Source organism: Scyliorhinus torazame, chromosome 8 (genome assembly GCF_047496885.1).
Source record: "Scyliorhinus torazame isolate Kashiwa2021f chromosome 8, sScyTor2.1, whole genome shotgun sequence".
NCBI classification, from domain to species: Eukaryota; Metazoa; Chordata; class Chondrichthyes; order Carcharhiniformes; family Scyliorhinidae; genus Scyliorhinus; species Scyliorhinus torazame.
In genome coordinates, this window is record NC_092714.1 from 187927594 (window position 1) to 187944180 (window position 16587).

General features: G+C 52.0%; 1 protein-coding gene across 2 annotated transcripts in view; it reads right to left on the minus strand.

Annotated features, from left to right (window-relative positions):
• LOC140428305 (solute carrier family 12 member 5-like) overlaps positions 1–16587 on the minus strand; it is a 1013162-nt gene that overhangs the window by 539553 nt on the left and 457022 nt on the right. For both annotated transcript variants that reach the window (XM_072514639.1, XM_072514638.1), the window contains exon 2: positions 8148–8242. In XM_072514639.1, the coding sequence (XP_072370740.1) occupies positions 8148–8242 (95 nt within the window). The remainder of the gene's footprint in view (positions 1–8147; positions 8243–16587) is intronic.

The following is a 16587-nucleotide window of genomic DNA, read 5'->3' on the forward strand; positions in this document are numbered from 1 at the left end:
TATTCATACCTCATGCCTTATCTGCAGAATCATGTGCACTTGTCAACTGATTTACATATTACTAATGGAGTGCGTTGTTGATATGCCATTATCTTTTGAACAAGACCGTGTTATAACATACTACAGAAAATGTAGTCCACTTCAGTGTTAATTAGCATTACAGGAAGACCATTTTCAGTTTGTATTGAATATGAACGTTCGAGCAAATACATGAATTAGGAGCAAGAGTATGCCACTCGGCCTCTTGAGCCTGCTCCGCCATTCAATAAGATCACGGATGATTTGACTGTAACCTCAGCTACACATTCCCACCTGCTCCCGATAACCTTTCATCCCCTGGATGATCAAGAATTTATGTAGTTCTGCGTTAAAAATATTCAAAGACTCTGCTTAAACTCTGCAGATACTTGAGGAAGTGAGTTCCAAAGACTCACAGCCCTCTCAGTGAAAACTTTTCTCCTTGTCTTTGTCTGAAATGAACAACCCCTTATTTTTAAACAGTGATCCCTAGTTCTAATTTCTCCCACAAGAGGAAACATCCTTTCCACATTTGCCCTTTCAAGACCCCTCAGGATCTTATATATCTCCATCAAGTCATCTCTTACTCTGCTAAACTCCAGAAGATACAAACCTAACCTGTCCAGCCTTTCCTCATAAGACAACCTGCCCATACCAGGTGTTGGTCTAATAACCCATAGTACTGTAGATGTGGTCTCACTAATTCCCAGGATAATTAAAGCACAACCTCCCTACTCTTGTTTTAAATTCCCCTCATAATAAACAATGACATTTGGCTTGTTTTGATTTATTGTCACCTGTACCGAGGTACAGCGAAAAATATTGTTCTGCATACAGTCTGGACAGATTGTTTCATTCATGAAAAAACATAGGACATACATAAATACACAATGTAAATTTGATTAGCTTTCCTAATTACTTGCTGTACCTGCATACCTGTATTTTGTGATTCATACGCTAGGATACCCAGATCCCTCTACATCTGAGCTCTGCAATTTCTCATCATTTAGATAATAAGCTTCTTATTTATTCTTTTTGACAAAATTGACAATTTTACATTTGCCCACATTATACTCCATTTGACAGATCGTTGCCCCTCACTTAACCAATCTATATCCCTTGTTGCCTTCTTATTTCCATTTCACAACTTACTTTCCTACCTATCTTTGAATCATCAGCAAATTTAGCAATCATGCATTAGAGTCATTTTATTCAAGTCATTAATATAAATTGGTAAAAGTTGAGGCTCCAGCACTGGTCCCTGTGGCGTATCACTTGTTACATCCTGCCAACCAAAAATTCACCCATTTTTGCCTACTCTCTGAATCCTATTAGTTAGCCAACCGTCTATCCAGGCCAATATGTTACCCCCTACACTACGAGCTTTTATTTTTCGCAATAACCTTTGATGTGGCAGCTTCTCAAGTGCCTTCTAGAAATCTTAGTACAGTTCCCCTGGTTGTTCTTTACCCAGGGCACATGCTACTTCATCATAGAACTCCAATGAATTGATTAAACATGGGACAGAATTCTCTTTGTGGGAGACAATTTAATCAGTTTAATCAATTCATGATGAAGTAGCATGTGCCCTGGGTAAAGGACAACCAGGGGAACTGTACTAAGATTTCTAGAAGGCACTTGAGAAGGTGCCAATCAAAGGTTATTGCGAAAAATAAAAGCTCCTAGTGGGAGACAATTTTCCCTCGCCAGAGATGAATCACAACTATTCGTGCTTGCACTGGGAGTGCAAATCTGAAAGTGATTCATCATTCCTTGCCATGCACATTTACGCATGGCAGGGATTGCAAGGGATTCCTTCACGAATCCCACTATCAGGCTTCCATTATGTGCAAACAGCCTGGTGGGGAGGTCTGGTGGCTACTCCCACTCCCACCCCCCCCCCCCACCCCCCCCCCCCCCCCGGCCCTGCAACATAATTCCGCACCCCTATCCAAGGATTATCTGGGTCAAAGGCAGTTAAGTGTTTTCTGCAGAGAAAAAGAGGCAGTGAGAGCACTTAACTGTCTTTGATGCGATCCAGGAGCTGTCAATCATAGCTAGATGTTTCTAAACATTGGTTAGTTTCACAGCTGACTATTTAAAACTTACTCAAGCATGAAGGGAGATGAATTAAACGATGCAGACAGCTGGGTGTGTGCCAAGCTGTTACTCACAGCCTAGTTAAAGCAATTTGACAGAGAAATGAAGGACTTGCAGATCAAGGGCAGGATTCTCCAATAATGGGCCTATATCCCAATTGCGGCGTGAAAACCGGCGCCAACCACTCCAGCATCAACGGCCGCTGAAAGTGAGGAATTCTTCCCCTTCTAGGGGGCTAGGTTGACGCCAGAATGATTCCCGCAGCTTCAGCCGGCGCCGAAGGGCCGGCGCGAGTTCGCGCATGTACAGAGCAGCCGGCGTATTTCCGCGCATGTGCAGAACGGCTGGCATATTTCTGCACATGCGTGGGGGTTCCCTTCTCCGCGCCGGCCCCCGGGCAATATGGCGGAGACCGACAGGGGCCTGGCGCGGAGTAAAGTAGACCCCCCACGGAACCAGCCCACCCGCCGATTGGTAGACCCCGATCGCGGGCCAGGCCACCGTCGGATCCCCCCCTCCCCCCCCCCCCCCCCCCAGGATGGCCCCCGCATACTTATCTTTCAGGTCACGGCCTACAAACCTGCCGATGGATGAATGTAAAATTCTGCCCACTATCTCACTCTCAACATTCTTATGGGTTTAATGAAGTGGCCAAATGTGCTCATTAATTGTCCATTAAACTTGCCAGAGCATGTTGTCCAGTGATTAATAACTTAAATCCTTTTTTAAGAAAGTGATAATGATTGTAATCAAACTGTTTGATCCAGAAAGGGAAGAATTAAAGAGAGTGAGGAGTTTCATTCTTTCAGGTAATTATTGTTGGAGATTTGGCAAAAATGGTTAATTTTTCTTAATTTTCCTTTCTGTCTCTTTTTTATCTATCTCTCGATTCTATTATTCTTTCCCTTTTATTAATTTCACTTTCTGCACCTGATTTGACTTTAAATTCACCACTCTAACTCACCCCACTTCTCAGCCCTTCCCTGTGTTTCTTTATTGATCCTTAATTCTCATTGGATGCATTGATACTGCCATTTCCAAGGATCCAGATATCCCAGTGCCCTCATGATGCCTTCCCAACTCACATTTTCCATCAAGCTACAAAGCAAAACATATTTTGAACTGAAGCGTGCAGGGAAAGGTTTAGATACCCTGGCAGGCCCTGCCATGCCTTGCTCCAACACATTCTGGGCCGTGGGGCCGGACCTTGATCAACTGGGGCATCTCACACTGCACACCTTTAATTAGACCTTTTCCTGCAAGGTTTCTGTGCAAAAATGTTTTGCCCTGAATTTCTGTTCATGTTTTTTGAGCAATTAATTTACAAATCCAGCAATAATAATGTGAAGCCCAGGGCTAGGGCAATGGTGGAGCCACATAAACCAACCAGCAAGTTCTGGGTATTCATACCTCATGCCTTATCTGCAGAATCATGTGCACTTGTCAACTGATTTACATATTACTAATGGAGTGCGTTGTTGATATGCCATTATCTTTTGAACAAGACCGTGTTATAACATACTACAGAAAATGTAGTCCACTTCAGTGTTAATTAGCATTACAGGAAGACCATTTTCAGTTTGTATTGAATATGAACGTTCGAGCAAATACATGAATTAGGAGCAAGAGTATGCCACTCGGCCTCTTGAGCCTGCTCCGCCATTCAATAAGATCACGGATGATTTGACTGTAACCTCAGCTACACATTCCCACCTGCTCCCGATAACCTTTCATCCCCTGGATGATCAAGAATTTATGTAGTTCTGCGTTAAAAATATTCAAAGACTCTGCTTAAACTCTGCAGATACTTGAGGAAGTGAGTTCCAAAGACTCACAGCCCTCTCAGTGAAAACTTTTCTCCTTGTCTTTGTCTGAAATGAACAACCCCTTATTTTTAAACAGTGATCCCTAGTTCTAATTTCTCCCACAAGAGGAAACATCCTTTCCACATTTGCCCTTTCAAGACCCCTCAGGATCTTATATATCTCCATCAAGTCATCTCTTACTCTGCTAAACTCCAGAAGATACAAACCTAACCTGTCCAGCCTTTCCTCATAAGACAACCTGCCCATACCAGGTGTTGGTCTAATAACCCATAGTACTGTAGATGTGGTCTCACTAATTCCCAGGATAATTAAAGCACAACCTCCCTACTCTTGTTTTAAATTCCCCTCATAATAAACAATGACATTTGGCTTGTTTTGATTTATTGTCACCTGTACCGAGGTACAGCGAAAAATATTGTTCTGCATACAGTCTGGACAGATTGTTTCATTCATGAAAAAACATAGGACATACATAAATACACAATGTAAATTTGATTAGCTTTCCTAATTACTTGCTGTACCTGCATACCTGTATTTTGTGATTCATACGCTAGGATACCCAGATCCCTCTACATCTGAGCTCTGCAATTTCTCATCATTTAGATAATAAGCTTCTTATTTATTCTTTTTGACAAAATTGACAATTTTACATTTGCCCACATTATACTCCATTTGACAGATCGTTGCCCCTCACTTAACCAATCTATATCCCTTGTTGCCTTCTTATTTCCATTTCACAACTTACTTTCCTACCTATCTTTGAATCATCAGCAAATTTAGCAATCATGCATTAGAGTCATTTTATTCAAGTCATTAATATAAATTGGTAAAAGTTGAGGCTCCAGCACTGGTCCCTGTGGCGTATCACTCGTTACATCCTGCCAACCAAAAATTCACCCATTTTTGCCTACTCTCTGAATCCTATTAGTTAGCCAACCGTCTATCCAGGCCAATATGTTACCCCCTACACTACGAGCTTTTATTTTTCGCAATAACCTTTGATGTGGCAGCTTCTCAAGTGCCTTCTAGAAATCTTAGTACAGTTCCCCTGGTTGTTCTTTACCCAGGGCACATGCTACTTCATCATAGAACTCCAATGAATTGATTAAACATGGGACAGAATTCTCTTTGTGGGAGACAATTTAATCAGTTTAATCAATTCATGATGAAGTAGCATGTGCCCTGGGTAAAGGACAACCAGGGGAACTGTACTAAGATTTCTAGAAGGCACTTGAGAAGGTGCCAATCAAAGGTTATTGCGAAAAATAAAAGCTCCTAGTGGGAGACAATTTTCCCTCGCCAGAGATGAATCACAACTATTCGTGCTTGCACTGGGAGTGCAAATCTGAAAGTGATTCATCATTCCTTGCCATGCACATTTACGCATGGCAGGGATTGCAAGGGATTCCTTCACGAATCCCACTATCAGGCTTCCATTATGTGCAAACAGCCTGGTGGGGAGGTCTGGTGGCTACTCCCACTCCCACCCCCCCCCCCCACCCCCCCCCCCCCCCCCCCCCGGCCCTGCAACATAATTCCGCACCCCTATCCAAGGATTATCTGGGTCAAAGGCAGTTAAGTGTTTTCTGCAGAGAAAAAGAGGCAGTGAGAGCACTTAACTGTCTTTGATGCGATCCAGGAGCTGTCAATCATAGCTAGATGTTTCTAAACATTGGTTAGTTTCACAGCTGACTATTTAAAACTTACTCAAGCATGAAGGGAGATGAATTAAACGATGCAGACAGCTGGGTGTGTGCCAAGCTGTTACTCACAGCCTAGTTAAAGCAATTTGACAGAGAAATGAAGGACTTGCAGATCAAGGGCAGGATTCTCCAATAATGGGCCTATATCCCAATTGCGGCGTGAAAACCGGCGCCAACCACTCCGGCATCAACGGCCGCTGAAAGTGAGGAATTCTTCCCCTTCTAGGGGGCTAGGTTGACGCCAGAATGATTCCCGCAGCTTCAGCCGGCGCCGAAGGGCCGGCGCGAGTTCGCGCATGTACAGAGCAGCCGGCGTATTTCCGCGCATGTGCAGAACGGCTGGCATATTTCTGCACATGCGTGGGGGTTCCCTTCTCCGCGCCGGCCCCCGGGCAATATGGCGGAGACCGACAGGGGCCTGGCGCGGAGTAAAGTAGACCCCCCACGGAACCAGCCCACCCGCCGATTGGTAGACCCCGATCGCGGGCCAGGCCACCGTCGGATCCCCCCCCCCCCCCCCCAGGATGGCCCCCGCATACTTATCTTTCAGGTCACGACGTGTGTGACATGAATAATTCATGCAGGCGGGACTGGGCCAAACACGTCGGCCACTCAGCCCATCAGGGCCCAGAGAATCGGCGAGGGGGGCCCGGCGCGGCGAGAATCCCGTCGGCATCCGAAAAACAGCGCCGGAGAATAGGGAAGCCAGTGTCGGGGCGGCGGGGCGGGATTCAGGCCTCCTCGGCGCAGGGTCGAAGAATCCCAGCCTAAAGGTCTGAGGAGGGTTTAAATCCAGCTGACTGATTTTCTCTTTCTAGGAATTTACAGGTGCCGCCTTCTCTGCCTGGGCCAGCAGGTGTATTGTACAGGTGAGTTTTAAAGCAGTGATTCTTTTCACTGCCAATGTCTGGACTGCTCTCAAGCTCTTAGGCAAGGGTCTCTTTTATGGGGGGCTTCCAAGCAGAAGTCACTTTTATGGGACGCATCCAGGAAGGGTCTCAAACGTGGAGGGTTCCAGGCTAGGGTCTCTCTTATGGGAGGCTTACAGGCAGGGGTCTCTCTTATGGGGTCTTCCAAGGAGGTTCTCTCCTATCGGGGCATCTGTGGTGGGATTCTCTCTCATGGGGTGTCTCTGGTGGAGGTCTCGGTAATTCGGTAATTAGAGGGTCTCTGGTGGGGCTCTCTGGAATTGGGGGGTCTCTGGTGGGGGTCTCTGTAATTGGAGGATCTCTGGTGGGGAGCAGTGAGGAGTCATGTTGGGGTGAGGTGGGAAGGATTTGCATTGTGGTGGGGGAGCGTGCCTCTCCTATGGACTTTGGGGGCAACTTCCTTAAAGACTTAAACCCTCGGCCCACCATGAGGTCCACCGCATCAGGACCACGTTTGGAAATAACTGCACCAATTCCAGCCCATGTGAATCTTGGCCCAGAGGATTGGAGGATCATGCAGGCTTGGAGAATATTATGCCAGGTCACTGAACCCGTTTTTCTGCCCGACACTGGATTCTCCACTGCATTGGGAATTCCACTCCTGGTGACGGGTGGCAGAGACTCCACCCCATGATTCCTCTTTCACAGGACGATGTCCACTCTTCTTGAGCACCATGATTTTTTTCAAAGTACCCTGCTATAATATCTTTAATTGTAGCTTCAAACATATCACCTATGTATATATAATACGTTTTTTTAATAAATTTAGAGTACCCAATTACTCTTTTCCAATTAAGGGGCAATTTAGCGTGGCCAATCCACCTAGCCTGCACATCTATTTTTTTGGGTTGTGGGGGCGAAACCCACGCAAACGCGGGGAGAATGTGCAAGCTCCACACGGACAGTGACCCAGAGCCGGGATTGAACCTGGGACCTCAGCGCTGTGAGGCAGCAGGGCTAACCCACTGCGCCACCGTGCTGCCCTCTGATATATAATAAGTTAACTGGCCTGTAGTTTTCTGCTTTCTGTCCCCCTTACTTTTTGAATAAAGGAGCTGCATTTGTTTTTTTCCCAAACTTTTGGAACTTTCCCTGAATCGAGGGAATCTAACTGAAACAGGCATTGGGTGATAAAGTTCCGGACTGAGGACTACAAAAGAGACTGAGACTGAAGTGCATTACTCTTCATAAAACATTACAGGGTACTTATGGGTGCAACGCACATCTGTACAATATTTGCAGCTGACGAGCAAATGATAAACCAGTAATTAGACTTGTTGAGGGATAGTCAATCAGCTGGCAGAAGGCTGTAACTTGATCTTGAGTAAAGCATGTAGAGGAACAGGATCTGAACTTTGAACACATTCTGTTCCAACACATGGATACATGTGACTCATTGTCATAGTCCCTCCAAGGTGGCCAAGAACAAGGTGGCAGATGGCTGACTACATCACCTTATTAAGAGTCGTAATTTGCAACTCACTGAGACACAAAAAACCCTTAAATAGTGTCAGAACTCTCTCAGCTAAATGGATGGAATTTGATGATTGCTGTAAATTGTCGGACTGTACCTCAAAAAGAGCCATATTTTTCCCATCATACTCTTTCCCTTTTTCAACTTCGGCACTGTTAATGAAGGGACTGCTTTCTTTAGGGTTTCCATCTCCTGCAAAAATACAAACAAAAGAGAAGCACTGATAAGTATGTGTTTAGTAGAAAGGAAGAGAAGTTACATATCTATACACCACCAATCCACACCGTCTGCACACATAAAGGAAGAGAAGTTACATATCTATAAACCACCAATCCACACCGTCTGCACACATAAAAATGATGTGGAGATGCTGGCGTTGGACTGGGGTGAACACAGTAAGAAGTTTTACAACACCAGGTTAAAGTCCAACAGGCTTGTTTCAAACACTAGCTTTCGGATCACTGCTCCTTCCTCAGGTGAATGAAGAGGTGGGTTCCAGAAACATATATATAGACAAAGTCAAAGGTGCAAGCATTTGAATGCGAGCATTTGCAGGTAATTAAGTCTTTACAGATCCAGAGATAGGGGTAACCCCAGGTTAAAGAGGTGTGAATTGTCCCAAGCCAGGACAGTTGGTAGGATTTTGCAAGCCCAGGCCAGATGATGGGGGATGAATGTAATGCGACATGAATCCAAGGTCCGGTTGAGGCCATACTCATGTGTGCGGAACTTGGCTATAAGTTTCTGCTCGGCAATTTTGCGTTGTCGCGCTTCCTGAAGGCCACCTTGGAGAACGCTTACCCGGAGATCAGTAGCTGAATGCCCTTGACTGCTGAAGTGTTCCCCGACTGGAAGGGAACATTCCTGCCTGGCGATTGTTGCGCAATGTCCATTCATCCGTTGTCACAGTGTCTGCATGGTCTCGCCAATGTACCATGCTTCGGGACATCCTTTCCTGCAGCGTATGAGGTAGACAACGTTGGCTGAGTTGCACGAGTATGTACCGCGTACCTGGTGGGTGGTGTTCTCACGTGTAATGGTGGTATCCATGTCGATGATCTGGCACGTCTTGCAGAGATTGCCATGGCAGGGTTGTGTGATGTCGTGATCGCTTATAAAAATGAGTCGAGTGCACTCACTACAAAAGTGAAGATGTCACATTAGCTTGGGTATGGCTGCAGCAGCATGCTGATTGTTTGTTTCTCTGAAGGCGGGATTTGTAGCTGGATGGCATTCCAAAATGAACAGTTCACAAGAAAACTAAGTATGACAGTTCAGTCAGCTAGGATATCCAAAATCTGCTTTGCATAAAAATGGATTAAAAGGTAGAAATACTACAGAACACTTTGCCCAACATCTATAACCACATCAATCATTTTGTGCTTTTAAGATAGGAATGCATCCTAGGTGATTTGGAATGGCGTGGATAGAAAGGACCCTACAAAACAAGAAATACACATTATGGGCTTGTTGTGGAAGTTGAAATGCAATTCAGTGTTGTACAAGACTGAAAGCTGCATAATGTCCAGCTTTGTATAACGCGGAAGCTCAGACAAGGACAGAATGACAAATTGCAAGCACAGCTACTGACAAGAGCAAAACAGATACCCTTTGGTCTTCCAATGATTTAGTTGGAGGAATTCTGTATTCATCCTTGACTTAATGTTGGATTTGTAGTCAGACAGCTTGGGTTACAGTCAAGCAAAAGTGTGCTGGAGTCAGGTTCCAGTGTGGCTTTCAAAAGAATTGAATCATGATCTGAAGAGGAATGAAATTGCAAGGTTGCACGATAAAGGCAGGGGAGTGACTCTCTTGCAGAGAGCCAGCACAGGTATGATGGGCTGAATTGCTTCCTTCTGTGCTATAATCATTCCATGATATGCTAGTAATGAAGCATAGTAATGGAGAGGGAAAACTGAATGTCAGCGTATGTGTGGAAGTTGACCCATTTAGGGTGGATTCTGATTGTAACAAAATACGTCATCACAGCAGTGTGCATGACATGTAGTGATTCTCCAACTGGTGTTCGGCACTGATTTGATTAACATGTTAAAATAAATATTTAATAATTTAATATTTATTTATTGTCACAAGTAGGCTTACATTGCAATGAAGTTACTGTGAAAAGCCCCGAGTCGCCACATTCCGGCATCTGTTCGGGTACACAGAGGGAGAATTCAGAATGTCCAAATTACCAAACAGCATGGGCGCGATTCTCTGCTCCCGCGACTAAGTGCCCACGCCGTCATGAACGCCGTCGAGGTGCACGATAGTGCGAAACGGCCCCGATCTCGACCGATTCAGGGCCCGATAATGGGCTAGTATAGGGGCCGCGAGAAACTCGGGGGGGGGGGCGTGTCGCTAAAGCAGCGTCGTCAGCGCGTGCCGGGCATTGGCGCCACGTAAAAGTGGTGCTGCGTAAATGACACGGCCGGTGCCGCGTAACTAGTGTCACCCGTGCATGCGTGGTTGCCGTCTTCCCCGAGGCCGCCCCGCAAGAAGATGTCGGATGGATCTTATGGGGCGCGGAGGAAAGGAGGTCCTCCTACAGAGAGGCCGGCCCACCGATCAGTGGGCACCGATCGTGGGCCAGACCTCTTTTGAGTCCTACCCCGGTGAAAGAGCCCCCCTCGCCCCCCACCGGCCACTCCCCCGCGTTCCCGCACTGTTCCTGCCGGCAGCGACCAGGTGTGGATGGCGCCGGCGGGAAGCTGTCGTTTTGGGCAGGCCGCTCGGCCGATCCGGGTCTGAGAATAGCGGGGCTGGCGGAGAATCGCCATTTTGGGTGTCTCGGGTGATTCACCGGACGACCGCGCAGAACTAGATTGTGCCGATCTTGCCGCTTGGGTGCATCGCGGGAGGGCGTCGGACCAGCGTCGCGTGAAAAAATGGCGCCCCAGGCGATTCACCCAAACGGTGCAGCATCGGAGAATCGCGCCCACGTCTTTCGGGACATGTGGGAGGAACCGGAGCACCTGGAAGAAACCCACGCAGACACGGGGAGAACGTGCAGACTCCCACAGACAGTGACCCAGCCGGGAATCACACCTGGGACCCTGGCGCTGTGAAGCCACAGTGCTAACCACTGTGCTACCGTGCTGCCCGGTATACAAGGCCAACTTTAGAATTCACATGGGTGGAATGTTGTTCTCACTGAAACTAGGGCTGCAATGGAAAACAGGGGCGAAATTCTCCCGAAACGGCGCGATGTCCGCCGACTGGCGCCCAAAGCGGCGCCAATCAGACGGGCATCGCGCCGCCCCAAAGGTGCGGAATGCTCCGCATCTTTGGGGGCCGAGCCCCAACATTGAGGGGCTAGGCCGACGCCGGAGGAATTTCCGCCCCGCCAGCTGGCGGAAACAGCCTTTGTTGCCCCGCCAGCTGGCGCGGAAATGGCGTCGGGGCGGCGCATGCGCGGGAGCGTCAGCGGCCACTGATGGTTTCCCGCGCATGCGCAGTGGAGGGAGTCTCTTCCGCCTCCGCCATGATGGAGACCGTGGCGGAGGCGGAAGGGAAAGAGTGCCCCCACGGCACAGGCCCGCCCGCGGATCGGTGGGCCCCGATCGCGGGCCAGGCCACCGTGGAGGCACCCCCCGGGGTCAGATCGCCCCGCGCCCCCCCCAGGACCCCGGAGCCCGCCCACGCCGCCTCGTCCTGCCGTTCAAAAGGTGGTTTAATCCACGCCGGCGGGACAGGCAATTTATCGGCGGGATTTCGGTCCATCCGGAGAATCCAGCGGGGGGGCCCGCCAACCGGCGCGGTTCGATTCCCGCCCCCGCCGAATCTCCGGTACCGGAGACTTTGGCAACCGGCGTGGGCGGGATTCACGGCAGCCCCCGCCGATTCTCCAACCCGGCGGGGGGTCGGAGAATGACGCCCCAGTAGTGGAAAACTGGCCTATTCCTAATCTGTAGCTCATTTGACACCATGCCTGGTTATATTTTTCATTGAAGTCAACAGAGAAGAACATTGGGAGTAGAGGAAAACAGACTGCACATTTTCTATAGCTTTATTGAACAATCACAAAATTCGAATTCTCCACAATATTTTTGTTTCCCAGAGCTTTCTGTGAGATGCATTACATTTAATGTTATGCAGAAGAGCTAATGTATTTACAAACTGAGCCACTTGTTATTTTACTAAATAAACACTTAAACAGACACTTAAACAAACCTAAACGTTAAATAGTTTGTGAATCCTATTGTTCAATGTGTATGCCTGGAGAGGTTTGGTTCACTGTGGAGAACCTGACGTAAGACCCTGGGCGAAATTCTCCGTTATCGGCGGAAACTCCGCCGATCGGCGCAAAAAACGGCGCAAATCCCACTTGCGTCACGTCATAAAAATGGGCCGATAGTCTGCGGCCCGAAATGGGCTAGCAGCGACGTAACGGGATCCGCGCTTGCGCAGTGGTTCACGCCGTGCAGCGTCATACGCGCTGCACGGCGTGACGGCTCATAAGGCCGCGCAGCTCCCCCCCACCCGACCGGAACAGCCGACCGCAACACCCGACTTGATGGCTGGCCGTCGCTCAGCCCCGAGGTTCGAGTCACGCGATGTGGAGGCGCTCCTGGATGCGGTGGAGCAGAGGAGGGACGCCCTGTATCCCGGGCACGGCCGCAGAGTTGCCCCACGCCACAGCCGGCGTCTGTGGAGGGAGGTGGCAGAGGCCGTCACCGCTGTGGCCCTAACACCACGGACAGGCACCCAGTGCCACAAGAAGGTGAACGACCTCGTCAGAGCATGCAGGGTGAGCGTCCCCCATATCCCCCATATCCCCTCTCCCCCAAATCCCCCCCTCCCCCATATCCCCCCTCCCCCATATCCCCCCTCCCCCATATCCCCCATATCCCCCATATCCCCCCTCCCCCATATCCCCCCTCCCCCATATCCCCCCCTCCCCCATATCCCCCCTCCCCCATATCCCCCATATCCCCCCACCCCCATATCCCCCCCTCCCCCATATCCCCCCTCCCCCATATCCCCCATATCCCCCTCCCCCATATCCCCCCCTCCCCCATATCCCCCATATCCCCCATATCCCCCCTCCCCCATATCCCCCATATTCCCCCCTCCCCATATCCCCCCTCCCCCATATCCCCCATATCCCCCCTCCCCCATATTCCCCATATCCCCCTCCCCCATATGCCCCCTCCCACATATCCCCCCTCCCCCATATCCCCCATATCCCCCCTCCCCCATATCCCCCATATCCCCTCTCCCCCATATCCCCCATATTCCCCCCTCCCCCATATCCCCCCTCCCCCATATTCCCCATATCCCCCCCTCCCCATAACCCCCCTCCCACATATCCACCCTCCCCATATCCCCCATATTCCCCCCTCCCCCATATCCCCCCTCCCCCATATTCCCCATATCCCCCCCTCCCCATATCCCCCCTCCCACATATCCCCCCTCCCCATATCCCCCCTCCCCATATCCCCCCTCCCCCATATCCCCCCCTCCCCCATATCCCCCCTCCCCCATATCCCCCATATCCCCCCTCCCCCATATCCCCCCTCCCCCATATCCCCCCTCCCCATATCCCCCATATCCCCCCTCCCCCATATCCCCCCCTCCCCCATATCCCCCATATCCCCCCTCCCCCATATCCCCCATATTCCCCCCTCCCCATATCCCCCTCCCACATATCCCCCCTCCCCCATATTCCCCATATCCCCCCTCCCCATATCCCCCCTCCCACATATCCCCGCTCCCCCATATCCCCCATATTCCCCCCTCCCCATATCCCCCCTCCCCCATATCCCCCATATCCCCCCTCCCCCATATTCCCCATATCCCCCCTCCCCCATATGCCCCCTCCCACATATCCCCCCTCCCCCATATCCCCCATATCCCCCCTCCCCCATATCCCCCATATCCCCTCTCCCCCATATCCCCCATATTCCCCCCTCCCCCATATCCCCCCTCCCCCATATTCCCCATATCCCCCCTCCCCATATCCCCCCTCCCACATATCCACCCTCCCCCATATCCCCCATATTCCCCCCTCCCCCATATCCCCCCTCCCCCATATTCCCCATATCCCCCCCTCCCCATATCCCCCCTCCCACATATCCCCCCTCCCCATATCCCCCCTCCCCCATATCCCCCCTCCCACATATCCCCCCCTCCCCCATATCCCCCATATTCCCCCCTCCCCATATCCCCCCTCCCCCATATTCCCCCCTCCCCCATATCCCCCATATCCCCCATATCCCCCCTCCCCCATATCCCCCATATTCCCCCCTCCCCATATCCCCCCTCCCACATATCCCCCCTCCCCCATATCCCCCATATTCCCCCCTCCCCATATCCCCCCTCCCCCATATTCCCCATATCCCCCCTCCCCATATCCCCCCTCCCACATATCCCCCCTCCCCCATATCCCCCATATTCCCCCCTCCCCCATATCCCCCCTCCCCCATATTCCCCATATCCCCCCTCCCCATATCCCCCCTCCCACATATCCCCCCTCCCCCATATCCCCATATCCCCCCTCCCCCATATCCCCCCTCCCCCATATCCCCCATATCCCCCCTCCCCATATCCCCCATATCCCCCCTCCACCATATCCCGCATATTCCCCCTCCCCCATATCCCCCATATACCCCCTCCCCCATATCCCCCCTCCCCCATATCCCCCCCTCCCCTATATCCCCCTCTCCCGTATCACCTGATCACTGCCTGATGTCTAACCATGCATGCTTCATTGTGTATCGCAGGACCAAACGTCCAGGCACCCATCCCCGCAGATGCAGACCGCCCGCAGGATGCCCCTCGGAGACCACGGGAGACGGAGAGACCCGCACCCTCCAGCATGCGACGCCCGCAGGATGCCCCTCGGAGACCACGGGAGACGGAGAGACCCGAACCCTCCAGCATGCGACGCCCGCAGGATGCCCCTCGGAGACCACGGGAGACGGAGAGACCCGAACCCTCCAGCATGCGACGCCCGCAGGATGCCCCTCGGAGACCACGGGAGACGGAGAGACCCGAACCCTCCAGCATGCGACGCCCGCAGGATGCCCCTCGGAGACCACGGGAGACGGAGAGACCCGGACCCTCCAGCATGCGACGCCCGCAGGATGCCCCTCGGAGACCACGGGAGACGGAGAGACCTGGAGCAACAGGGAGACGACACCCCCGTCATCTGCGGGAGCGACCACCAAGCGATGAGGGGGGCAGCCACAGGCCCCCGTCACATCCGAGCCAGGACACCACTACCCAGGACACCACTATCCAGGACACCCCTACCCGGGACACCACTACCCAGGACACCCCTACCCGGGACACCACTACCCGGGACAGCACTACCCGGGACAGCACTACCCGGGACAGCACTACCCGGGACAGCACTACCCAGGACACCCCTACCCGGGAAGACGAAATACCGGACAGTGACTCAGAGTGGATGGGTGGAGACGAACCCCCACCCCAAAGTGCCATGGACTCAGAGTGGGACGAAGAGCACGACACAACGCCACTGCTGTCACCAACACCCTCCACCATCGCAGAAACACTCACCACGGTTGGGCACTTTAGTGATGAGGCGTCTGGTACACTCACTGGTGCGCACAACACAGCTGTCCCGGTACAGCAGGTGGAGGTAGGAGCAGCAGAGGGACCGGGCGGTCGGAGGGCAGCCCAGGCCAAGCGAACATCTGCCGCCCAGATGGATCCCGGGTTCCTGCAGTTACCACACCCACACATAGATCCGATGCAACCACCGACACGGAGACGAGCGAATAGGGTGACGGGTGGCTTGCGGCAGCTGCGGTCGCAGGTGGAGGAGTCCACCCGCGTCCAGGAGCTGGGAGTGCTCCCGGTCATGCGTGCCACCCAGGCTGACACCGCACGGGTGGCGTCCGCGGTGGAGGCAATGGGTGCGACGGTGTCAGACATGGGGAACGGTTTGCGAGGCCTGGGGCCTTCCGTGCAGGCGGCGTCTGTGGCCCAGGAAATGGCTGCCCTCTCACAGGAGGCCATGAGCCAGTGCCAGCGCCAGATGGCAGAGGCGCTCAACGCCATAGCCCAGTCTCAGCACGCCATAGCCCAGTCTCAGCAGGCCATGGCCCAGTCTCAGCAGGCCATAGCCCAGTCTCTGCAGGCCATGGCCCAGTCTCTGCAGGCCATGGCCCAGTCTCAGCAGGCCATCGCTGAGGGCATCGGCGCCAGTGGCCATGTGCGAGCTGGCGTCGCACTGTCGCAGACAGGGTTCGACAACCCCCTGGGCTCCATGGCTGCAAACCTGCAGACCCCTGTCGATACCAGCACGGGCCTCCAGGACTGGCAGCGCCAGATGTCGGGGGCGCGTCGGATGGCCAGTCCGTTCGCATCCCCCACCCATGTAGAGGCCTGGGGGCCATCGGGCACCCCGAGGGAGGAGGAGGTGGTGTGGTCCGTCCCGGCTCCCTCTGTAGGGGAGGTCCCGGTACACCGCGACACCTCGGACTCCCCCCCTTCCGTCCCAGGTGCATCGGGTGGGCAACGGGCAGGACAGGCTGGCAGCTCGCCATCCCAGTCGCCCGGGCCGC